The 27360-nt window shown below is 33.2% G+C and overlaps 2 protein-coding genes across 11 annotated transcripts in view; both read right to left on the bottom strand.

The window, feature by feature from the left end:
- The window catches only part of LOC106057399 (activated CDC42 kinase 1-like), a 43781-nt gene extending 37028 nt beyond the window's left edge, over positions 1–6753 (bottom strand). The window contains exons 1-3 of one of the 3 annotated variants that reach the window (XM_056007719.1): positions 6602–6723; positions 6223–6453; positions 446–569 (exon numbers count right to left, since the gene is read on the bottom strand). In XM_056007719.1, coding sequence (XP_055863694.1) covers positions 446–561 — 116 coding nt within the window. In that variant the 5' untranslated portion in view covers positions 562–569; positions 6223–6453; positions 6602–6723. Of the gene's footprint in view, positions 1–445; positions 570–3442; positions 3846–6222; positions 6454–6601 lie in introns of those variants that run through there. The other 2 variants (XM_013214566.2, XM_013214567.2) reach the window with 2 other exon arrangements.
- Positions 6754–10596: 3843 nt separating this feature from the next.
- LOC106057397 (MKRN2 opposite strand protein-like) lies at positions 10597–25396 on the bottom strand. Of its 8 annotated transcripts, none has more exons than XR_008774302.1 (7): positions 25266–25375; positions 23894–23996; positions 21262–23748; positions 20238–20287; positions 19968–20121; positions 19104–19384; positions 10597–13972 (listed from the first exon to the last, which is right to left on the bottom strand). XR_008774302.1 is itself a non-coding variant. In XM_056007913.1 (7 exons), exons 4-7 carry the CDS (start codon positions 21477–21479, stop codon positions 19171–19173), a joined length of 636 nt encoding a protein of 211 aa, XP_055863888.1. In that variant the 5' UTR covers positions 21480–23748; positions 23894–23996; positions 24142–24387; positions 25266–25396; the 3' UTR covers positions 10597–19170. The 8 variants fall into 8 exon arrangements, 7 of the variants coding, with proteins under 7 accessions (XP_055863888.1, XP_055863890.1, XP_055863887.1 ...); XM_056007913.1 differs by adding an exon at positions 24142–24387 and having other exon boundaries at positions 10597–19384; positions 25266–25396; XM_056007915.1 differs by having other exon boundaries at positions 10597–19384; positions 21262–21602; positions 23665–23748.
- Positions 25397–27360: the final 1964 nt, after the last annotated feature.

Below are 27360 nucleotides of genomic sequence, written 5' to 3'. Positions count from 1 at the left end.
AATGTCCATCATATTAAACTTGTAACCATAGCTTTACCAGTTCATGAAATTATTTATTCTGAATGTAATAGCAACTTTAGAAGTAATCTGTCAGGAAATTAATGAGCATAACAACTGTTATGCCCATTAAAGAACCCTGACCTTTAACTCCATTTTCCCCTGCTAATTCAATGCAAAAAAAAAATAATAAAAAAATTGAATCATGTTTAGATCAATACACAATTTGTTGATACAATAAAATCTTACAAAGATTCAGTAAAATTATTAACATAAGACTTTAAAAAAATGTTAACATTAATAACATTGGCAAGAAACACTGATAACTAGATAAACGAAATACTTAAGTAAAAGTTAACTTTTTACTGTTAAAATTAATAGATAACGAGGCACATAGAATTTTGTTTCAAGAAAGGAAATCTTTTCTAGGAGTAAAATATTTTAATACCTTGTGACTTGAAGGTCATCACGCAGTTTGATGTAGAATTGACCAAGCTGTATCTCATTAAGAAGATTGACCAGCCATTCTGAGCCACCATCTTCTTCCAAACCTGACCCAGACATGATGATAGCTGAAAAGAAAATAAGGGCTTTTTAAATTTTCAATACAACGAATTTTTAACAAATTAAATAGCAATAGCCTACAATATGTAGGATTTCAAAATTCATCCCCTTGTTTGTAGCTTAAGATATTAAAACCACTTTCATGTTTTAATTACTGTTAGTAATGCTGGAAAAGAAAACTAAAATATATTCCCACACACATACATGTATTCTTTTAAGTTCAGTGAGCTTTGCAACGTTTTACTTCCATATCTTCATAATATACACAACTGCATCTCTGAGAAATATCTTAAAAATACACTGGTACAACAAAATAGAAAACACCAAACTGTGGGAGATGGGTGGACAGAGAAATATTGAGGTGCAGATCTTAGAAAGTGGAGATAGATTGTTCACATCCTTAGAAAAGATACCAACAACAGAGCTAGACAGGCCATAGAGTGGAATCCCCCCAAAGCACAAGATGTAGAGGAAGACCAAAAAGAAGATGGCGACGCAGTGTACTAGATGAAGCTGAGAGGACATTGGAAACCCAGAGGTAACAAGATTAGGTTTAAATACATAAGCAAAAGAAAATAACATTAGGTTTAAATAAATAGCACTATAAACTATGAAAATGTTAGGTTAAAATTAATAGAACAATGTTTATTTGAACACCTCTACATTGCCCTTTAAATGTATGCATAAAGTGTTTATCTTTAGTTCATCTTATACTTAAAATCAAATACAAAACACATCTTTTTACATCAAGTACTTTTTATTTACATAAGTTAAAACTGAAGCTTTGCAAGTCTTAAAACAGATACACACCAGAGTAAACTGTGTTCATATTTTTAAAAGCAAAGTGCTTTTTGAGCAGGTGATGTTGACATAGGTCAATGGCAAATGGTAAAGAGGTGTCATGCTAGCAAATCAATCAAAGTAATTCACCATTCCCCTAACTATTGTTAAGTATTCATTAGAGCTGAAAGTACATAGCACTTAGAAATTCTGAATTTCACACAAAATGTATTTTATTTACTATATATATATATATATATGGAAATATAGTTTAAATCATTGTAGCTTTTTTATTACTTACAATGAATTTATAAAACCAACTTCAAAAAGGGTAACAAAGAATACAAAAAGAATTTTTAAAAGATCTATTATTTTTAAACCACTTTTGCTGATAAAAAAAAGGTTGAAACTTGCCTGCCATACATGTCTGATGCTTTTTTTTTAATTTGTGAAACATTTTAAATGTCTACACATCAAGTTAACAACAAGAACACTTCAATGATTTTGTCAACAGGCTATTTTATTTTGTAAGTTAATGGATGGCCATTTAATGAGGTCAAGTGAGGGGTTGAGTCATTTCCTGATGAAAAGGTTATAATTATATGTAAGGGGTACTATCATAACTGCCAGTATCATTTTTTAAAACAACAAAGCAGCTTTAAAGCATATTTTTATATTAGTGCTTATTGTTGAGTTGAATTAATTTATTTGCTCTGAGATCTGCACTTCAGACTTGTCTCATATGTAAGTGAACAATGAGAAACTAAACTAAACTAAATCAACATTTCTCTCTCTAACACACACACGCACACACATGAAATCCTACATACAACACTGTGACAATGGATTTTGTGTTAAACAATCTAGAAAGAGTTATGAGTTGCACTCACACATTATGGGATTATGTAAAACACAGTCACACATTAATTGCATTTTCACAACTGTGAAAAAAAAGTAAAGTTCCCCTTTCAGACCTTGTGGTTTATAGGGCAGATGATGTAAAGGTCATCTGTTTCTGTGGCCTACGGTTAACGAGGGTGTCATGTGGCCAGCACAATGACTATCCGCCTTTACTTTTCCCCAACAAATTTCAGGTGCCCATTAGAGTTGGGTGGACTCAGAACCGCCCAAAGATCCCAAAATTAAAAAGCCCAGTCTTCACCAGGATTCAAACCCGGTTGCCCCGGTTCAGAAGCCAAACGCTTTACCGCTCAGCCACTGCGCCTCCACAACTGTGAATACAAGACCATTATTAGGGATCAAAGAAAAGGGGAAAGGAAATATTGATACTGGAAGTGGTTAAAAATTTCAAGATAAACTACATCAACTTCACATATCCCTAAGTCTGTTGGATTATTGGGGCACCACACATGATCTGTCAACCGTCTCTCTCCATTTCTCTATATATCTTTTGCAATGACTAGAATCTCTTTCAATGACAGGCCCAGCAATTCTTTGATGTCATCTTCCCATCTCTTTCTCTCAGCCTCTTCTCTTTTCCCTGGTATTGTTCCTTGTAGCAAGGTTTTTTGTAGCAAGGTATAGTTATCATAGATAATACCTAAAAACCTTCTATGACATTTCGATTCCATGGCTAGGATCCTCCTCTCCAATTCTGCATATATATATTATTATTATATATATATGTGTGTGTGTTTGTGTAGTTTACACCAAGCCTTTTTTTAAATCTTGCAAGAACATTTATAAAAAACATCTTCTGTATGTGAATGTATCATCGGCAATGCATTGACGCTTGTCATGGACTATACAGAAATATCACTGATAAACCCATCCTTACACAGTTCTTAGCACTTTATTAAAACATTCTTATAATTATTTGAACATTCATGAAGTTCGTTGATGTACTCTGTATATTTTTAAATGTTTGTGAATGTAAAATCTTTTAAAATTAGAGGAGCAACAGCAATGGAAATATAGGAAGATAAGGCCATTCTCCTCTTTGTTGTTCAACATGACTTTGGTTAAAGTAGGTCAGAAATCCGGAACAACCTCATTGTTGAGGCAAAAAGTGGCAAGTGGCAGAAGTTTTAAATAACTAGGAGCCATCATTACAGACAAAGCAAACAACTGAATTACTAACCAGAATTTCACAGTTTCAAAACTCAAGACAATATGGATAGACAAAGGTATAGCCTTTGGCACTACAATCAGACTGACTAGCTTCTGGCTCATGGCAACATTCTTGTATGCTAGTGACTATCATAAAATAGTTCACTCAATAAGGTGTTTGCTGACAAAAGTAAATTAAATTAACAAGTTAGCACCATTAATATATTAACAAATTCATAAATACTCGACCCGTAATTAACAGGAAACGTAATGAAAGTCAATGGCAATTTGATTTGCAATTATCTGGAATCATCTCAAATTTAAAATCTTTTAGATCATGCATTTACCTGCGTGTACAACTAAAAAAGTAATTATTTTTATGTTGTTCAACTTGTCATTAGAAAGCCTCTATTAGATCAATATCTGAGGAAGGTTACATTCAAATTTTTCTTTCTTCTTTTTAAATATTCTGACGTCACACAACATAGTCTTCCTATTGTAAGCCAGTAGGGCCATATCATCTAGTTTTTGTTTTTTTTTTAAGTAGCGCGAGTTGTATTTTATAAGTTTATATGATATATAAGGCAGATAACAGATTTTTATGGCAAAATGAAATTTTCAACATTAATTATTTCTGTAGACCTACTGTGTGTTAAATTTTGTTTGTTGCTATGCATAGAGCAATATGTGTGTAAGCTGTGATAGCAATCAATGTCATACATGAAAAAAAATGGATGGAGGATTCGAACCAACCAAGAAATATACCAACTATATATAGACCCCTCCATAGTGATGGAAATAAAAAGCTACAGATTACGACAATTACATTGGGTAGGTCACCAGAGAATGGAGGAGCAAATATTGTTCACCGTCAAAACCCAAAAGTTAGGCGCCCCAAAGGCAGACCATGAGTACAAAGGCTTGATGATGTAGAGGCAGATCTACAACAGCTAATAGTTCTGGCATGGAGACGTAGAGCACAGGATAGATCAGAATGGAGAGATGTACTAAAGCAGAACAGGGCACCCCACTGGGATGAGTGAATGGATGTGATAGTAATCAATGTTTGAAATTCATTTTTATAAGGAATTTGTGATGTGATTGTTACAAATTACAAAGTATTAAAATTTAGACAGACATTAATAATTTACTTTTGAATTAAATTGTATGTTCTTGTAACTTGTTTGAAAAGGTAAGAAACATATTACTATAAAAATTATATATTTTTATATGTAGATTTAGAATCTGGATCTAGATTTATCATAGAATGATGATAGTGATATAGAGTCTAGATAATATAGACTTGATCTAGAGTAAATCTGCCATATCAAACAAGTTAGCCAAATCGAAGCACCATATTGGCTAGACCTAGAGAAAAAAATGAAACCATCTATAAACTTGTCATCCATTGGTCTATAAAATTAGATCTGTTGCACAGTTTCAACTTCCGTAGTTAAAAAAAAATCAAAGAAGGGTGGGGAAGTAAATATGTAAACTTCATCAGACAAAATTTTTCAGTGACTACAACATCGAGCACCTTGTAAACCATATCAGACAACATGCATTTAAAAAATGTTTTAATCATCTAATTCTTTCATTCCGGGTATTTTCTGGTCAAGCAAGAGATGAACTACCAAGTGCAAAAGAAAAGAAAAGACTATTTGCCAGACACATGTCACAGAGATAGTTCAAAATTTAGTCAAAGTCAAAGCTATAAATAGATTTAGCAATGGCAGGGGAGAGCATTCTTAATATTATAAATTATTTTGGGGGCAAAGGAAGTAAATCTGCAAAAATTTTTTTTTTTAATTAGTACCAATAAAATTTGTTTTTTGTCAAAATAATGTTTAATAAACATTGCTTGTGTGTTGTCTTTTAGATACTAAAAAATTTACTGATTGTTTATTTTTGCTTTAAACATTAAAGTAAACATTGCATAAAAATACATGAACACTCAGAACATAAAAGTTCGATATTGCAGCATTTACTAAAATGGTAAACCTCATCGAACACCCCCTATAACTCTGGATAGGCTTAATGGAACGTAAGGAAAGTGTAATATAAAAGTTCTCCTCTCAATCTTGAATCCAAATAAATAGATCTTGCTTGGCTAATGCACGTTTGGGCTATACAGTCTACTGAGTAGCCTTAGCCTTAGTTTTGGAAGTGCCCCCATTTATGTGTATGAAGTCAAAATAACACGCTTTCATACCAGTGTACTTTATCACCTAGTAGAAAAATGATCTTGCACAGGTATACAAAACTAGATGTGTTAACAAATAGAAAAATGGATCACGCACCATAATAGTTTTTACCACAATTTCAGTACTCAGTACTAACGATCAAAATAATGACGCATTAATAAAAATTTATAAGTTATAAGGTGAGATGTCCGATAATAATATCATTTAATATGGTATTCAAAATTGGGATCATGTTTGATATGGATGCTTTACTCTAGTTCTAGATCTAAGATCATGAGTATAAAAATAAACTAAGACTATACAATTAAAAATATAAATATAATAAAATTTCTAGATCTAGATTTACTATCATTACTCTCTAGTCTACATACTAACTAGACCTACTCTAGACTCTAGATCTATTTATATCTAAACCTATAATAGTATAGTCATAGTAAGTCATAGTATTTATAGATCTAGATATATATATATATAATAATTAATATAGAATAAATAGTTATCTAGTTTCTAAAGTCACTAAGTGACTAAAGTGAATTTAACTTTTTTAAAGTTTACTCAGGACCAGGTAAAGGTAACACTTCTAAAGACGACTTAGTAACAGGTTCACCTTCAGTTTTCTTCTGTAGGTGGCTTTAGTACTTTAGTAACTTTAGAAAGTTTAGTTCATCACCGTGACTGGCGTGACCATCCACACAAATCCATGAGCCATGAGTTCCATACAGTTAGACTACTAACTGAGTTAGTAAGACTGAGTCGTCTGAGTACTCTGACACTGAGTGTACACTCAGCACTGACTTGAGACACAGTCACACAAGTCACAGAGCAGTGAGAGTTCAGACTGAGATTCAGAGATGTATTTTATTAATATTTAAATATTATTCAAATGATTGGCCTTGATTTGGCCCATTTAATCATTTATGATTTACTTTTTTTCTAAATTTAGACTAAATATACCTAGATCTAGATCTAGATCTCAACTCTATTACCTGGTTTTGTTTGTTTTTTAGGTTAATGTCTTGCTTATTTTTTTATTGTTTACATTTCACTTGTATCTTTCTGTGCATTTGTTCGCCATCTTGAATTTAGATCTAACCAAAAAAAAAAGTATTGAAAGTTCATGTAAGTACAACACAGGTAGGTTCACTTCCGTTAATACTGAATGTAGGTTGTGGATCAGCGGGGGTGTGTAGTGCGCCTTCCCTTGGGAAATGGGGGGGGGGGGGGCACATTCTGTTAAAGAAGTGTGGAGCAGTGGCGTTCAATTTATATTTGTTGGGGAAAAAAATTAATTGCAGTTATAAATCCATGATTGGTTATTAACCAAGAGAAAATGCGTTTGTTACCAAACTTTCAAAATTCAAATTTATGTATGAGTAAGGTTAACAATTCGTCCGGCAAAAGGATGCCACGTCCTCCTTTATGAGTTATGAGTGTGAAAATGTCCGGCTTTTTTCATTGGTCTAGTTAGAATCTAGTTAAGTGTGTTGCATTCACAGGAAACAATGCCAGTGTAAACTTTGGAGGCATCATCAGGGGCAAGGAAATACTGTTTTTGTTTTTTTTCCACAAGTGAAAATCTGAGCTTAAGCCGCTTGTTGGCGTTGGATGTCCAGCTCATTTTCTTACTACTGAACCGGTTTGCATTATGGTATAAATTAGCTGGCTGTAGATACTGAAGCTATTGATATTGTGCTAAAATCTATCTATTTAGGCCCTATAATACTGGTCTGGCACTGGACTTAATTGTAGGCACCGGACTTTAAGGCGCCCGAAAATTTAGGAACCCGGAAATTTAGGCACCGGTAAATTGGACACTTTTTTTATAAGACGAATAATTAGGAGCAGGAAAATTAGACACTCTTTAATACCGACCTTAATTTTAAAGATAAAGATAAGATAATTAGAGCAACGTGTTGAGGAAGGAACGGCGGCTCCTCCCAACGTGATCCTCTTTACAGACTCACTTTCATGCCTACCAGCTATCGAGAGACGTGGCCTACCTCACTGGAAAAGACTAAGGCGTGCGCGGAGCGCCTAGAAGAAAAACACAAGGTACTTTGGTGATGCACTGTGGAATCAATGGAAACGAGAAGGTCAACAGTAGGTAGGAACACTTCTTAACCCACCAAATGAGCTGCAAACACACGAGAGTGCAAGAGCAAGGCTTTATGAATGGGTCAAGTCCAAGTGGCACGGGACGGAAAGTTTCTAAAACGCCCAAAAGAGAAAGGACGAATGATGGCAGCTAGACAGAAAGGATCAAGCAAATTTTGGCACGTTTTCGCATGGGACAGGGTTGGGTAGGACCTATTTCCGCTAGGATTCAAGAGAACCACGATCCCAGATCAGTGGCGTCACTAGTGTCGGTGTCACCCGATGCGGTAAGCTCAGGGTGTCACCCCCCCCTCCTCCCAAAGGAAAAAATAAACTATGTTTTTTTTTGTTTCTTTATGTTGAAAAATAAAACTGTAAGCTAATTAATTGATTGTTTACACCCGAAAATGGTTTTCGATTGTATTTTAAAATGTCATTTATATATATATATATATTATCAAAAGTAGGCTAATTACATACATTTAAAATAACTGATTTGAGAAACATTGAGTGGAACATTTTTAATAAGCCTACAGATTATTTAAGAGCTCCTTGCCGAAAAGGTTTTTAATTATACTAGTGTTTCTCAGCTGCTTTCGAAAAAGCAAATTAAGCACTATACAGGTTTACGTCTTGCGAAATAACAAATGATGTTAGTCAGTTTTGAAGCGTTTGATAGCGTCCAGAGGAATCACAATGGAAAATAGCCAGAGAATAAGGCATCCCGCAACAATTTGTCCAGATTCAGCGACATGTCTAAAGCTAATCAAGCTGTTGTGTCACAACTGATGCTGGAGCTCTTCAACACGACACGGATATGAGATTAGGATTTATCTTATCCCCATTTCTCTTTCTTGCAGTCATTGACAATGATGTCATAGAAATACATTGAAGAGGCTGCATTCGGGTTCCCATGGCGTAAACCAAACTGAGTTTGATTTTGCAAACGACTTTGCATTACTTCGAAATAGGCCTACAATTAAATATATTCACGATATGACGGATAAAGACGCCCTTAAAGTTATGCATATTGGGTGCAGGGTTAGGGTTAGGTTTAGGGTTCCCCATCAACATTGGTCATACAGATCTTGAACAAATGGAAATGTTAACCTATTTAGGCAGCGTTATAACAAGCAATCGAGTAGTATATCATGGTGTTGCAAGTCGGATTGGAAAGCAGGAGCCGTCTTTCAAAACGCAAGGCCTATCTGAACAAACAAATCAAGTAGCATGGAGATTAAAATCCACCAACTCAATACAATCATTGTCCCAACGGCCACTTGCGCTTCGAGACGTGGAAAGTTGAAAAGAGGCTGATCAGTGATGGCTGAGAATGAACATACGAATAACTTACCGAGATAATGTTACCAATAAAGAAATCATTTCCACACAGGCATTCGCCATCTAAGGTAAGAGGCGACTGAACGTCGAGTGACATTTGTGAGACATATCATTAGACAAGACCAAACACGTTTACTAAAGTCCTAAAGTCAGACTTAACATGAAAGCCGAAAAGAGGAACGCAAAAACATGGCCGTCAACGTTTAATCAATTCCTTTTTAGAAGGAAAGTGGCTGTGAAAGTCGCCTAGCTGATTTCTGTGGAGAGAACTTGCAGCCTTATGCGTCGAAAGGCGTATCAGGGACTTATTTCTATGTTTCTCAACATTTACAATAAAAAATGTTACGTTCGCCACTCAACTGATCAGATCAGATGTTTGAGGGAGCTCTTTATCCGGGGAGAAGCATCCGGGCGCCAAGCGTTTTTTTGTACATTTCCGAGCTTCAAAAACTGTTTCTCCTGGCGTCTACGACGCAGGCTATTATTTTTTTCATAATAGGAAGATAACAAGTCAAATAGAATTAAATTAAGAAAGTTTGGGACATGTTCATTCTTAACTGCGAGCAAGGGCGTAGACAGGATTTTTCGTGTGTGTGGGGGGGGGGGGGGGGGAGTTTCCGAGAAAAAAATAAATATATAGCCTATGTATGCGTGTGTGTGTGTACATAAGTAATCTTTATTATTTCATTATTTCGGAAGAAGTTTATTGTGCCCTTAGAATATGTTCTTCCTGGAGTTAGTGAAAAATTGTAGACTCCCCGCTGCCAAGCACTAATTCCGATATTGAAAGCCAACAAAATGCATATTCTGAAGTATCTACAATGCGTTATTCTGCAATTAAAAAGTTTTATTTCAATAACCTAATGTGCTAGTCTTACTGACTTAGATCCTCCCTCGCCTTTCGGCGCATTGGACGGCAGCTTTTTCCAAAAAATCTGTCACTGGCAATGTCTGAAGCCTCATCCCACCTGCTCTGAGGACCTCCATGAAAGTGTGACGTGAAGTTATACCAGGATGTCCCTGTTTGCGCGTTCCTCGTAATGGCCTCCATGTCACCGCAACTCTTAGTATGCGTAATTCATTTTGTCGACGAACATGTCCCGCAAACCTCATGCGACGCTCTTCCACAATCTTATTAAGGGGTCGACTCCCAGTTCGGCATAGGATTTCCTTGATTTAGACCCGATCTGTTTGTGTGAGTGAACTATGTTTAACTTGCAAAATAAGTTTTGTAATTATATGTATGCCTACATATTTGTTGTGACAATTGTTTCATATGCTTAAGAATTTGTTATAGCTCGAGATTTATGTCCTGATTCATTAAATGTAATAATTTTTTTTTTTTACTTTAGGTCCTGTTATATCACCCCTATGTGACTCCATAAATTTAAATATAAAAGAGCAAATTAGTGATCAATTAAATAATGAAACTCTTTAAAGCTTGGAGTGAGTTATCAAGTGGTTGTAATTACAATAGTAGTAGATCTAATTGAATGAAGAAAAAAAAATAAAAAATAAAAACAAAACGAAGAATGAACAAATGTAATCCATTGTTAATATTTATTTTATCCTAATGATAATCTTTGCAATGATAACATATTTATAAAATAAAGTGCACGATTACAAAAAGAAAATCCGAAGGTAACAATAATACTAGTTCCCTTTCAACACCTCCACACTCACAAAGCTAAATACACGCCCTCACACACACACATATATATAGTCAAGTGATGTACGCCTTAAATAAATAACTTACTTGTAGGAAATTAAATTCGAGATGATACTCATAATTACACATCAAGTAAAACAAAAAAAAAGGTTGTAGTAATTAGCTTCGAGATATTACAATAACTTCCCATAATAAAGGCACCCAAAGATACCGAAATTAAAAAAAAAAAACTGTCTTCACCAGATTCGAACCCGGGACCCCCTGTTCGGAAGCCAAGGGCTTTACCGCTCAGCCACCGCGTCTCCAAAGGGGCTCATATGGACAACAAAACCTAACAGAAGTTTTAGCAGCTATCGCTGGTGGGATGCGATTTAAAAAAAAGAGTCTCACAAAACTTCAACATTGCATACAAAACATGAAGGCGACACAGAGGCGCCAAAGTTTAAAGCCTGTATCTATTCTACTTGACCGTTATAGAAGTAACTTTAGCAAAGAGAAGGAATTGGAAAGCATTAGGCAAATAAAATGGAACAATCCCTTTTCGGACTAAGCACTATTGCCGTCCGTAAATTAGCCTACGACTTCGCTACAAAATTATGCATTACGCACTGATTAAACACTGAAGCCAAAATGTCTGGAAGAGATCCGGCTTTACAGGTTTTTAAATAGACGCCTACAGCAAACCTCTCGAGGCTTTCTCCATTTCAAGACGTCGGGTTCAACAGACCACAAGTGAATGATTTCTTCAATATAGATAAACGAATCTTCTTAATTCTCATAATTTTAATACAGAAAAAAAAATCTGGAATATGGATAAAACTGGGATTTCAAAGGCGCAGGAACTAGTTCTTTTTAAAATGGTTGAAGCATTTGTAAAACCCAACCCTAATGACAGCTGGTACATAATTTTGTTGGCTGGGTACCATTGCCACAAAACCTTAGAAGCTCTGTTACTCATTGTAGTAGCTCCTTGGAGACTTAGTATGAAGAAACTAGTGGACAAAGTTGGTTTTGAATGTCTCAATTGTCATCCTTGGTTCCATAATAGCAGCCAAGGCATAGAAGAAAAATTTGTGGGATCATTTTTTTTTTTTTTTGCATCAGCTGTGAAGATGAATAACTAACTCAGATTACATGTATAATTATTTCACTTATACTTTTCAAATTTGTTTGTTACATTTTTATTTGTTTTTATCATTTATCTTGTTTACTACAAGCTAAATTTAGTTAAAAACAAAAATTCATATATTTACATAATTACATACACAAATACATTAAGATGCATTCAGATGAAAAACGCTGAATTAAATAATCTTAAAGGTTCTTAATTTTCATTAATTTTGCTTCAGCATAATTTTGTAATAAATTATCTTTTATAAATCTTGTTTACAAATTAAATTATTTGAAAACAAAATTACATGTATGAATTTATACACATAAATATAAAAATATATAAGGTTTTGGGGTAAGACTTTTTAAATTTCATGAATAATTGTTTTAAATGCTTTGACACAAAATCACTTTTAAAACAAACTATAATAGACATATTGCACTACTTGAAAAATAAATTTAAGCTACAGATAGATGAGTAACCTAGCTTTAAGTCTACAGAGGGGCCGGGCCTTTAGCCCCACTTTACCCTAATACTTCGCTGGCATTCATTTAGACATACACTTAATTCATATTTCCAGCAGACCAACCACTTCTACTGTAATATAAAATATTTTTTTGCTGGAAACGACATCACAACAAATATTATTTAGAATAATAATTTTAGGCATCCAATAGTACCTGCAACACCTTCATTTCTATCTCCAGGAAGAACTTTTTGACAAAATTATGTAGGTAAAACGATATCTAACCCCCCCCCTCCCAAAAAAAACCCAAAAAGAACCCAGATTCGTTTTAATGAAATTTCATTATGTAATTTTGGATTCTATACATAGCGTTAAATTAATATAAATGAAAAATAAAACCTAAAAATTGTGTTATGATTATGGCTAAGTTTCTTTTATTTTTCATTACATTCTTTTAAAAAACTCACAGACCTCAAACTGTGGGAGCCTACATCGCTCCTCAAGTCCCCAGCTTCAAAGGGGGGCTCAAATCTAGGGGATTGCCACCCGGATATGTTTGAGAAACATTACCTTAATGTGATGTATTTCATGTCATTGTATTTTGTATTAAACTCAATAAAAATATTCAGCGCTGAGTTGCTTCATTTTGACCTGTTGGTGTGTTGGGTAAATTTGTAGGCACCTCTGAATCCGTCTGTCAGATGATTGTGGGGAGAATGCAGATAACTCCAAAATACAATCGTGATAATCATTACCAAAGTTGAACGTTGAAATACTTTCATCGTCAATGGCTTTTGTATTTCGAGTCACTTTATTCTGCAGTTTATGGTCAATGTCGGTTGTTTTTGAAATAAATAAATAAAGACATTACCGGGTTACAAAAGGATTAAATGATTAGGGTCATATTGATTCTGAAAAGACACAAATATAATGCAGAACATATAAAGAAAATAAAAATTTAGCTCTTGTAACATTTAAAGAATGCATGATTTTGAAAAGCAGCCCAAATAATGCTTAATGGAATGAATTATTATAAGCAATGTCTCGCTTTTAGAGAATCCATCAATAGTTTATTAGACACTTATAGTCTATATATTTGTGTGTGTGTAAAAGTATGTATTTATTTTGCTCCAGAATGAAAAAGAGGACTTTCTCAAGCTCAGATGAAGAAACTCAAGCCATTAAAAAAAAATGGTTAATAAAAGCCACAGCATCTTTACCACCAAAGTTTCTTAAAGACTAAGTTCTTCGGGGGAGTCAAGACTAGAAAATGGTTTTAAAAATATTTTGTCACATTTTGATGGCATAAATTTGAAGCATGTAATAAAAAAATTTTGGACTATGTGATGACAACAACAATGCAATGTGATTTCCATTGGGCAGGAAAACCAGGCTGGAAAGGGAACGGAGTGGCAAGGAGAGGGTTCCGACATTGTCAACTTCGCATTGGAATTGCAGGTCAGTGTAATACTCATCTAGTGTGCTATATTTTGTCAGTTAATTAGAAAAAGTAATAACTCTTTGTAAAGAATTGCTTAGTCTATTATGAGTATAAGTATTATTTTAGTTTATAATTTAAACACTAATTTTTTAAGTAAATACCTGTATCTAATAAGCAGTAGAAATTTTCTCACATAAAATAGCTGATGACATTGCTTCTTCTCTAGGCAGGATGCCTGCAAAATATTTTAATGACTTCCGAGATAAGTCATAAAATTTAAAAAAAAAAAAATATTTTTGTTTGTTTCAGCTTTTGTTCAACACACAAAAAAAACTATGAAGCAAGCACAGATGAAGAAATATTTTCTTGCATCAAAGTTTACCTTAGGAATGCAAGTGACAGGCACGGTGGTTGAGGTAGAAGAATGGAGACAGATATGGCAATTTTATTAAAATCATTTGTATTAAATTATGTCAAAACAATTGTATTACTTTACAGTATTAGATTCATTGAGGCTTTAGCTTCAAATTTCCTTGTCAATTCTTTTTTATGAGTATTTGTATATGCAAAAAAATTATTTTCATAATCTTCCTTTTTTGTTTTTAAAGATGCTATTAGAGAGACAACTCAAGTGTGATAATATGAATTTTTCAGCTTTTGATATTAAATTTTTTTAAAAAAATTTTATTTGATGTTGTAGATAATTTTTTTTTTTTAAATAATTCATATGACTTTTTGATAACGTATAAATATTTTTTTTTCTTTAGTTCAAAAAAATTATTAAATTTTGCTTGTGTTTTTTTTTTATTTTATTGTACTTTAATATTGTATTGTATCCTTGATGTATGTTAATAAATGCAAGTATGGGGGAGATTGTAAGTTCTGAATATGTAAATTTATAGATTTATAATTAACATTGTCTTTAAATTTATTTTGTATTTTCTTTCAAAGAAGCTATGTTCATTAAGCACACTGATTTGTTGATAACTAGGTTTTGCTTTTAGATTTAATGGATTTATTTTTACTCTTATAGGCGCATTTACATTTTTATTAAATGCCATTTTTGCTTGTGTCCAACATTTTTTTTTAAACCCCAGTCAAAAGTTCTAAGATAATAGTTTTGAATAAATAATTGAGATACAACTTAAAACATTTCATTTATTTCTTTTTCTTTTCTGTTGTACATGTATTTTTACATTTTGTGTCAAGCATACATTTTTAAAATTTCTTTTTCAGTGTTTAATCAAGTTTTATATTAGCTTTAATTAAGTTCAAATTTTAAATTAAAAGTTTTGCTTGATGCTGGCATATTTGTTTTAGGTCTAATGCTCACAACACCACAACTGGTGACAAATAGGGGAAAACTAGACACTTTCATAGATGGTACAGAAACTTTTACAAACTACGGTATATAGAAAGGTTAGGTGTCTATTTTACTGCTAACTGCACTCCATGGGGAAAAAAGAAAAAAGACAGCTATTTTTCTAGCCTCAATAGGCGCCTGCTCTATTTAAGGTTGTTGGCTTCTGCAGAGTTACCCATCACAAAGTTGTACAAATAATAATGTAAGTAAGTTATTAAACAATTATTATAGCCCTCCTCAATAGATTATGGAACGATTCAAATTCCATAATAAAATTCAGGAAGACAATGAGGACAATAAATGAATTCATAACAGCAATGAAAGCTCTGTTGGAGCACTACAATTTTGGCCCAGCTCTCCAAGAGACAGATTTGTTTGTGGCATTTTTAAGAGATGTTAGCATACAAAGAAGACTCAAGAGGCCACCTTAACATTCTTGACAGTAATAAACATAGCTACAGCTATGGAGACAGCCAAGAGAAAAGCTGAGGAAGATAATTACGTAAGATGGAAAAACTAATTTTAAGTTAAAGGGAAAATAATTATGGGATGATATGGAGCAGAGAATATAGAAGGAAAGAGGATCAGTTGAGGATGGAAAAAATGGATACATTTAGAAAGGAAAAAGATAAGCTAAAGAGGAAGGAAGAAGAAAAAAAGGATAAGTTAAGGAGGGAGGAAGAAGAAAAATGGGATAAGGATGTAGAGGTACAAGATAGGATAACCAGGAAAGATGTGGAAAGATAGCTATGGTTGGCTAAAGAGAAAATGCGCTTGGAGGCAGAGCATACAAATCCTTATCTAAATAACAGTAATAGGGGGAGTCAAGGGAACCAATTTTGCTTAGAGAAAAAATTTCCAGCATTTGAAGAAGAGAAAGATGATTTTGTAAAGAGATTTGAATCTTAACTATCTAGTTTTAAGGTAAATGGGGCAGAATGGTTGTTAGGCCCTAACCATATGCCATAATAATAATCACAGACAACCAGATAGTTATTAAGTGCTGAAGAAAGAATTGTTAAATGTGTATGGACATTCTGCCTCCACATTCAGGATATAATATTTAACACAACTAATCCTCAAACTGCAATTAATGTAGATAAAGATTTTTTTTCAAAATGGGTGATGTGCAAAAAGGTCGGGCAAATTTATTAAGAACTGCGTAATTTTATATTAATTGACAATTATGTTAACAAATGCCACTCTCAACTGCAATTCTTTATAAAAAAAAAAGAAGACCTACAGTGATTGATGATATAGTAGAGATAATGAGAACATATAAGAATGCCTAACCAAACAAATCTCTATCTAATCAGGATAAAAAACAGACTGATTTTGTAGGATATTGTCACCACCTCAAAGTTGGTGCCATTTAGTGTATACCCCATTTTAATATTATGAATGGTATTCACAAGTAAGGTGAACACTTTAAACCACTATTTAACCAGAGTTTAGGGCAGTGAGTTGGTGATAGTCAGTTGATAGAATTGCTTTGAAGCAGTCAGTTGATACAGGCAGTAAGAACAGTATGTATGAGTAAGAGTTAGTAGAAGTCAGTTATTGTAAGCAGCCACTATGGAGTTATTATTATAAAGCAATTGAGACTTGTACCAGTTACTGTTTTTATTTGCCAAGTGTTCTATAAAGGATTACTACTGATTATTCTTGAATTGTGTATCATATTCCCTATGTGGTGTTGTTGTATATATTAAACGTATTACTTGCGTCTGCTATACAAGGAGTTATTTCCTCATTTGCAAGTGAAGTATGATCGCATGAAGTGTTTATCTTAACATTCATAATATGAACCCAATGTCACCGTGCCTACATCCATAAACCTCACCAGTAATAGTGTCAGAACATAATACGGTGACAGATATAAACAAGATAGCAAGGAAAGAAATAGAAGCGCTAACAAGGAGGAAAAATCCCCAAACAGATCAGGAGAGATGTAATATGTTTCAACTGTAGAGGAAAGGGTCATGAGGCAGCTCAGTGTAAAATGGCAGTTAATCATCATAGAACTGAAGGCAGACCCAATAAAGTATTTTTTTATGGAAAGTGAAGAATAAAAGCCGGTTCAGTTGGTTCATGAGACAGTGGTAATTAGAAGTGATTTGTTAGAATAAAAAAGATTTTCTTTGATACACCAAGAAGATTCAGTTAATGAAAGGCGAAATTATTGAGTGTAATGCAATGACTGGAAATGTTATGGGAAAAGTAGTAGGGGTTAAGAACAGTTCCCAAAGTGAGGTAGATAGTTGGCAAGCTAAACAAAGGTTTAAATATAATAATGCTAGAGGCATGGTGCGCAGCATTAAGAAAAAGAAGTGAACCACTATGATGTTTTAATTGAGCTAAATTTGAACATAAAGCAAGTGAGTGAGAAATTGCAATTCCTAATGAGAAATAACAGAAAAGCTATTGGGATAGTAAAGAAAGAAGAAAAAATGGGTTCCCTAATCAAAGTAGACAGAATAATTTTTGGCATGCTAATGTAAACTCAGGTAGTTCTGAACATTAGGTAGGGCAGAAGAGGCACACAGTAGACAGAGTGCTATGGTTTGAATAGAAACATAAGAACAGTTTAAGTCTGACTGGAGATTGGCAGGTTGGCAGAAAAGCTCATTTGATGATTTTCTTTGTAAGATTTTTGTGCATTTAAATGTATTCCATATGTTACATTTGTTTAAAGTTTGAATAAGAAAATAGGACAAGCTTAGAGACGAGTGACAATAAGATAGAAGTAGTGACAATAAGGATAGTATTCAATTATTTGGAGAGCATCTGAGAAGCCGAACAGCTGTTTGGACTTGCATGAGATTGATAAGTCTTGGTTGGAGCACTACAGAAGTTCACAATTTACTTCAAATGTATTCTATGAATTTACCAAGGGATGGAGTGTTGCTCATATTAAAGCAGATCTTGGTTATCCAAGAGCTAATTAAATTTGAAGCCGATTTAAAAATTGTGAAAAATTTGATAATACTGACCAATCAGAATAGGGATGAACGATGAAGCATTGCTGGAGCTTAGAAACACTCCTGGTGAAGGCACTGGACTTAGTCCAGCTCCAAAGTGTTTCCAAAAGAATTTGAAGTCATTAATATCAAACAATACATACTGGCTATGGACATAAGGCTGCAACAATTATGCAAGTGAAATATAAAGGACCAGTAAAGAGACATTAAACAAACAAACTCATGATTTTCCATCTAGAGCAATCAATATATTATAGAAACCCATAAGAGGCAGGAGAGTATCTTGGAATAATATAATTACAGAACAACTTTCTGATCTTATAAAAGCAAGGGATAAAATGGAGGATATTATATTTGCAACAGAGAGCACATTCAACCAAGGAACAATTTTTGTTTAGGATGCAAATGTTTGAAACTGATACTGATAGACTAAATTGTTAGACTATATGTCATCAAGAAGCAACACAACCCAGTCAGATACACTTATACATAATAAATCAACTAGGACTGGCACTAAAAAAAAAAACAATTTTAGAAAAGAATGTACATTATATTCTAAGAGCTCCAGTGTCTGATTTTAATTATCCTTGCCATTTGTGGAATCAGATTATATGTGAAACTATCAAGTTTAATTTATTATCTTTATTTTTTTATATTAGATTAAGAAATTTAATTTATCTTTAGCTTTTATAATTATAATTTAAAAAATTAATGTTTTATTATATTTTATGTTAATTATTAAGATTATTTTTTAAGTTAATATTTTATAGCTCTATTAAGGAAAGAATGTTAGTATGTGAATCATTTAGGTTATGCTACTCAGTTTTGGGGAGTAACGTCCCTTTTTTAACTGTTGTTGTTAACTAATATGGCCTCCTAATAAACAGCTGATTTGTCAGTTACAGACAACAACTCATATTTTTGCTAATTTTTGGTATTCTGTTAGCTCAGAAGGTGGAACAAGATACAATTTTTATACATTTTCACAGTGATATGTGAGCAGAACATTTTTAAGTCCTTACATTTTTCTCCCATAAATATGGGGTAATTGAATAAGATTAAGCACAATGATAACATAACTGGCATCAATCATGGTGGTTTCTTGGGGACAGTCACACAACCATTTTGTGATGCTAGCCTGTAGAGGTGAATATACTGCTCTGCTTTCTTGGTCTTTTTCACTAAAAAGTTCTCACAAAATTCCTCTTTTGACAATGGTGCTGGTCCAATTTGGTCAGAGTGGTCAAGATGTGACAAGAAGGTCAGAACAAAATCAAAGCAGTTCCATTGATTTTCATGATATCTGAAAAAAAAAAAATTTGGGAGGGGGAAAAAAACATGAAAAAAACAAACTTTTATGTTATGATGTGATATGGTATATATCAGTGTTGCTCAACAATTTATTTTTCTAGTGCTGGCCTGTGTAATTTGAGTCAGCTGATTACACACACACAATTACCCCTAGCCACATCACCACCAGAGTTATAACATAGTATGGTGCTTGGGAAAAACTCAGCAGTTTAAACACAACAAAGACAAAATATGGTTGGCTGAGACTTATTTAAATGTATTCTTCAATCTCAAGACCAATCATGTTGCGGATGCCTCTTGCAGAAATGATATAAAATGTCTAAGAAGAGGAAAAAACATTGGTAATAATGTCATTTTTACTTGATCAATACCCATGTACTCATATACGGTTTATAAACTACGATACTAATACATTATTCTTTTGAAAAATGATCACCTTGTAGGAACATCATGCCCCAAAGGTTGAAAAACTCTGATTTATATACAGTATACACATAAATGTAAATTAATCATAGAAAAATCATATATAATCAAATGCATTAAAAAAAAAGCTTACAAAAAAAAGTTACTTGAACCTTTTATTATCCCACAAATGAATTTGATGAGATAACATGTCTAAAGTCTGATCCCAAACAAAAGCTTGACCCATGTTGCAGGTCAAAACAGCTAGACATTCAGACCAAACAGACCTTTGATTTAAACCTTTTTCATCAAAATCATAAACTTGACCTAAATGAGAATTAAAAAAAAATATTTAAGTTGCCCATTATGGAAAAGCTGATACCAGGTTTATGTCTGTACACCTGTAAAGCTTAAGATCTCTAAAACTACAAATAGTTTTTTACCTGTTTCATCAGTGACACCTATGTGAAGATTACATGCTCTTGTATAAGATCTAAAAACAAAAAAAAAATCATTTTCAAAGACAGTCAATCATTTAATTAATTTTTAGAAAAATCTAGACTAATAATAATAAATTTGTGTGATAGGAAATATTTTTATTAATTGTTTTGTTTAGCACAACTTTCATGCTTGTAGCATATTCTGTGTGCTATGATCCATCACTTTATGGACCAGTTGGGGAAAGGGTATCTGGGCTGCCTTTTCAAAGTAATTTAAAAAAAAAAAAAAAAGTTGCTATGTCTCTGAATCCAATATTTAGCCTTCACGATGGATGGTTGATTTATTTGAGCTACTCAAATATTTTTTAAAAAAATAGAATAAGTTTTATTGTTGGTTTAAAATTTGTAGTGAACAACCTAATTCTCTATATAAGGCTTATCTTCCCTTAGCTCAGTACATTTTTTATATAAAAAACAAAATTAATTAATCACACTAATTGATAAGCTAATTTGTTAAATATTTTTTTTATTGATTCATGTGTTATCAACTTAACCAGAGAATGGGAAGTGGGAGAAATTGTGTGAAAAATGTTCCAACCAGATAGACAGATGGAGTGAGTTAATATGAGCTTTGTAAAAAAAAAAGTGGAAACATTAGCAGAAAAAGACAAAACTTTTACCACATGTAATAAATTATCTTAACTTATTAGAAGTATTAACCTTTAAACCTAAATCTATTGCGATTTACTTTGTGAACCAAAACCTTGTCTTGACATGAAGTTCTTGATATACATCTATTGTCTTGCCATGAAACTCTTCACATAGATCTATGTATACAATAAATCAAACTGTACCTTCAGATGAAGTGAGTTCTTTAGAAAGTCTCAAGAGCTACTTTTATTTAAAAATTAACCTAATGAAGTCACCATGTGTTGGCTTATGAACCATGTGTTTGAGAAAAACAGAATGCTTCAAGTTCAGAGATGAACAAATCGAGGATACTTTCATTTAAATTTTAAAAAATTACCTAATGAAGTCTCCATGTGTTGGCTTAAGTACAATAGAACGCTTCAAGTTCACAGATGAACAGAATGGAGATGGTAAGACATATGGAGGTATACGACTTTCTGTTGTTGCGGTTGATTGATGACACAAGGGGCAATACTCTGGCAGAAGGAAGCAAACAAGGTCCACATCTTTTCTACAATGCTGGAAACTTCGGAGGTCTTGATAAGAGCTGGCCATGTTTTTTTAATTCTTTCTAACCACCACGCTTATGCTGTCTTCAAAAATTGCCATGATTCATGATGTAGTGTAGTTTGGACTTCTCTTCAATCTTTCATTACTGTTATGGCTTACCACATTTATCTGTAAAAAATACTACTTATGTAATGAATTGATTTTTCAACATGAAATGAATGGCGCATAATGTGTTACTTATTATATAATATAGAGATCTATTATTAGATCAATTTTTCTAGATTTAGAAAATGGCTCACTACTGTCTTGTCACATAGATCTATATGGATGTTTGTATTTTTTAAACAAAGCAAAATATTAAAAATACATTAAAAAAAAAACAAAGCTTTTATTGAGTGAAGGGAGATCACTGTTTAAATGCTGCGATATCTCTCAATATTTCAAGGTTTGTATCCCCATCCTTTTTGAGATATGAAACACGATTAATTACCACTAATTAATTAACTAATTGATTATTTTTTAAATTCATTCATGTGTTGTCATTGACAATTGATAATATTATATATAATTGTGCAATTTTTAACTTGATCTGAGAATGGCAAGTGAAAGAAGAAAAAGTGTAAAAGAATCCACCCAGACAGATATAAAAATAATATTCAAATTTGAATAAGCTTTGTAAAAAAAAAGGTTTATATACTAATAATTAATTATATAAATCATAAATAATCATGCTGAGCCCTTCCTAGATAATCTAATTTATATGTTATTTCATATTTGCATTGGTATAAAACTAGACTAGATATAGTATATATATAGAATAATATAGAGATATATATTTATATATATATTTTGTGTTTGATGAAAAAGAATTTAAGTGTCTTTTATTTTAATGGTTTGTATAATAACTCAGAGTAAACTGTGTTGAATTAAATGACAATAATGAGAAATGACATATATATTTCATTTTCCAATAAAATCCAAGTCTAGATCTATAGATTTCTTTTGTAGATTGTGTATGGTCATAATTATTTCACTACAATAACTAGAACTACAGCAGGGGTTAGCCTGTAGATCGCGACCACCTTGGAAGTCGAATTACTAATTGTTAGGGGTCACCTAAGACCTCAGGAAATTTGGGATTTTTGTCTTTTCATCATTGGAAGGTGGGTTTTTTTTCATTCAAATGTGCTGTAAAAAGCATATTTGAACAATAGTTGGTATTCAAAATATTTCTAATAAACACAAGGAACATTGCTCACATTACCATACCATATGATGATTTATGAAATGATCGTCAAATGTCAATTGAATATAATGATAAATGGGGGTGAAATTTTAGGAACATGGAGATATTGCTAGAGGATACAGGGGTACTTTTAGATAGCAAGTGGAACATTCACAGTTTAAGTTGAAGATGTCCCAGAGACGTGTCAAGAGGAATTTTTATAGAAATCATCAATAGCCATGCAGCTAAAAATGATTTCTCTTCAATATCAGTTGCACGATTCTGGATGAACCAAAGTGTTTTGCTGCCATGTACCGTCCAGTCTGAAAATGTGTTGCGTCATCTTCTTCCATTTCCAAGAACAAATCTTAGCGAAACAAGGTTTTTCAACTTGTTAATTATTAAGTCCACATGCAGAAGTAGACTCAATGCAGAAAATGACATTATAATTAGTTGTGCTATTTCAAAGACTGACCCGAGAATTTCTGACCTGGTAAGACAGAAACCTTCGCACTATTATTTTTACTAATCCTAGTCTACCTATTTTTCTAGATCTAGAATCTAGATCTACCTTTTAACTTTTAGTAGGTACTTTGACATCCTTACTCTACTGACCTATAAATTGCTAGACTAGCTGCTATATAGTTTTGAAACAGCATGGCTAGACTTCCAAACCCATGGTGTTAGTTGGTTGATTGTTGTTTTTACATTTGCTTCATTTTTTAAAAACCCTTGTGATAATCTTAAAGGAGGATTCCTAAGCTTTTAAATGATACCACATTGTCAACAAATGTCTCCAAATTTAAAAAAAACTTACCCTAACATGCTGTTATCAGTTATAAATGATGCCAAATTAGACAATTTTTTGAAATGGGAAAGTGGAAAAATTATTACTACCATAACAATCCATGACTATAGTGTTATAATTAATATTTCTATTATAGAGTAGTGTTAGAAATCTTTTTTTTCTCTACTTAGGTACACAAAATATAAAAGGAACTCAGCTTATTAAGGCAAGTTTGGGCTCATCCTGATGATGTTAAATGAAGTCACTCCATGATCTATTGAAGGAATCAGGGAGTTCAGATACTGGAATAGATGACGGCAAACGTTCATTATTTTCTTACCCTTAACATTTCAGTGGTGATCATAAATAACTCCTTTGAAAAATCAGAAGTTTCAATTTTTTGTTGAATATGACTAGCTTAAATTGCATCTCTAATCATAGGCTAACCTTGTTTTTTTCTACGATGTATATTTGTCAAGTTTGGGCTCATCCTGATGATGTTAAATGAAGTCACTCCATGATCTATTGAAGGAATCAGGGAGTTCAGATACTGGAATAGATGACGGCAAACGTTCATTATTTTCTTCCCCTTAACATTTCAGTGGTGATCATAAATAACTCCTTTGAAGAATCAGAAGTTTCAATTTTTTGTTGAATATGACTAGCTTAAATTGCATCTCTAATCATAGGCTAACCTTGTTTTTTTCTATGATGTATATTTGTCGATGTATTGTCAGACCTGTTTTTTTTAAATGTACGTTTGGCATGTCGGCGAATAAGTTTGGCAGTCTTTATGTCTTCTGTCATCCAGGATGCAAATGGCTTGAGACTGTACGAGTGACAAGAGGTGCATGGCTATCTAGCAACTTTTTCAAGCAAGAAAATTCTAATTGCTGAGAACGTCTGTGTTGCTCTGTTGCAACAGCAAAGAAGTCACATCCCTTTTGAAGGAGGCAATATTCAATATCTATCATAATCTGGCTTTAAGTTTACATATGTCATAGAAAGATAAATTTGGTATCATTGTGATGTAAACCTCACAGTAAGCTCAACATAACTAGAATCTAGATAGTCTAGTTTCTGTTCACTGTTGTTATATATTTATTTTGAATTCAAATGGTCTTGCTCTTACAAACAAAATTTACCAACTAGTAGATTCTAGATCTAGTAATCTACTAGTCTAGAGTCTAGATCTAGTAAATTCTAGTAAAATCTAGTTCTAACGGCCGGGGGGGGGGGAGGGGGGGTAAAAGTTTGTAAAACTTACAATAACAATCATCTGATTCAATCAACTAGAGTTACTAGTCTACTACTCATACTGAGTACTGTACTAGAGTCTGGAGTCGAGTCTAGACTAGACTCTACTCTATATTGTCTCTCTATTAATAATTATATTCTAGATTCATATAACATATAATTATAATAATATATTATGGAGTATATAATAATAATATTATATTATAATTATATAGATCTATTATTCTATATCTATATATAAATATATTATAATAATAATATATTTTATAATTATAATATTATATATAATAATTATTATATATTATAATATATATATAGATTATAGATCTATTCTAGTTCTAGATCTAGAATCTAAATACTAAAATAGTTAATAGTGATTAGTTGATTAGTCAATAGTCACATAGTGACAGTCTCATAGTCGACATAGGTCACATAGTGAATATTACAGAATATAATATAGACTAGATTTAGTCTACATTAAAATAAAATTTGATAGAGTCTAGAATATCTAGATCTAGATAGAACTATTTTAGGCATCTATTTTATTTACTCTCTGCCTTACATAGATCTATAATAGTTACTAGACTTTCACGCTTTTTTTTTTTTGTTTATAGTCTAATTCATTTCAATTTGTTTTTATGTTTGGATAAAAAATCGACGTTTCGGGACTGCGCATGTCCAATTTTAGATAAGTTCCTGTATTTTTGTTCCGTTTTTCCAAAGCAGATGGCAGTTTTTTAGATTCTCGGTAAACATGTAGAATGTAGATAGATCTATGTAGATCTAAATTCTAAAGCTATTGTTTTAATCTCCTCCGGCAACTCACACTCATATAAAGGAGAATAATGAGCCTGTTATATCGTAGGCTGATGGGGCATATCAAAATAAGCTTCCACTCATGTATAGAAAAACATTTCAATCACATTTATACTCTTAGCTGTTAAAGAAAATAAAAAGGGGGTGTTCTGCAAATGATAATGAATTTAACTCAAACTTCTCAGAATTCTTCCCTGAACACAACAAAATCGTAATTAGAAATATTATTGGGATTAATAAATCTATGATTTGTTCAATGAATAAACATGACCTTGATCGAGATATCTAGAATATATAATTTATGACTGAAAGAAAAATGTGCGGGCTGCCAGAGAAACCAGAGACCATATGCCTTCTGCAGGTCATCACACCAGGTGATCTAAGCGTGTAGTGCAGTGTTTCTCAAACTGTGTGCCGCGGCACACTAGTGTGCCGCCGAAGATTTGCAGGTGTGCCGCGGGAGTTTTCAGAACATAACATATGCAGCGTCACACAAGTCTGCCTACTATTAAATGTTTTTTTTTACGTTGCGATGACATCCCCACTTACAAAGACCAGTAATAGAAGTGGATCGCTCCATAGTGACGGAAAGGGCTGTTAGCTCTTCAGTTTATGGAATTGTCCTCTATACATATATTATTATAATGACTCAAATGTAGGCCGCCTGCAGACGCACAGCAGTTCTTGAATTGGTAACGATAATAATAAGCGATGTGTTTCATGTAAATTGTTTAGGTGTATGCTAATAATAACAAATTATCACTAAGCCTTTCTCATTTTTATCCATGGAGAAATACGTTAGTAAGAATGAAACTGCGAAAGTGTTAAATGAAAAGCAAGGAACCAAACGAAGGTACAAAGAAAATTACACCAGATATGGTTTCATATCTTCGGGACCTGAAGAATCTCCATTGCCTTTCTGTCTGATCTGCAATGCAACTCTATCGAATGAGGCGCTTGTTCCAATCAAATTGAAGAAACAAAACATCCAGCTGTAAAAGCGCAACCGAAGGAATACTTGGAAAACATCAGGGCTCAACAAAATAAACAAGTTAAGAAACTAAAGAACTACCTAAAGCATCCATAAAAGGGATTGATTGCAAGTTATAAGGTTGCTCAGTTATTAGCAAAATGAAAGAAAGCACACACAGAGGCTCAATCAGTCATTGAACCAGCTTTAGCAATAGTTCTTGAAACTATCCTTGGACCCGATGCCGCCGAAAAAGTTAAAAAAGTAATACTATCTCACGCAGAATTGAAGACTTATCGTCAGATTTACAAGATCAAATCTGCGAACACTTCGACGTGACTGACGATGACGTGTCTCTTCTGTGGTCTCTTCAAGTTGATGAATCCACTGACGTTAGTGGCAAAGCCCAGCTGCTGGGTTTTATTCGGTTCATAAAGGATGAAAAATGTGTCAACGAATTCTTATTTTGCAAAGACTTACCAACTACGACCAAAGGCGAAGATATTTTCAAAGTGGTGAACGAAAACATTTTGCTATTCAAACTACAGTGGAAAAACTGTGTCAGCGTTTCCACCGATGACTGTCCTTCCATGCAGGGAAATAGAAAGGGATTCGTCAGTTGTTAACTTCATTAAATCTTGACCGCTTGCATCCCGACTTTTCTCAGAGCTTTGTGAAGCAATGGATTCAGACTACAAATGGATTGTCTGTTCATGACAAGATCTGGTGGGTTAAGGTGACATTTCTCTCTGATTATTTGACAAATTAAATTCATTGAATTGAAGTCTTCAAGGAACATCGGAAACCATCATCATTGCATCCTCAAAACTGAAATCATTTGGGGAAAAATTGTCTTTGTGGCAAAATAAGA

Source organism: Biomphalaria glabrata, chromosome 13 (assembly GCF_947242115.1).
Source record: "Biomphalaria glabrata chromosome 13, xgBioGlab47.1, whole genome shotgun sequence".
NCBI classification, from domain to species: domain Eukaryota; kingdom Metazoa; phylum Mollusca; class Gastropoda; family Planorbidae; genus Biomphalaria; species Biomphalaria glabrata.
The sequence above is the reverse complement of the archived record's forward strand: the minus strand, read 5'-3'. Positions and strand labels throughout refer to the sequence as shown.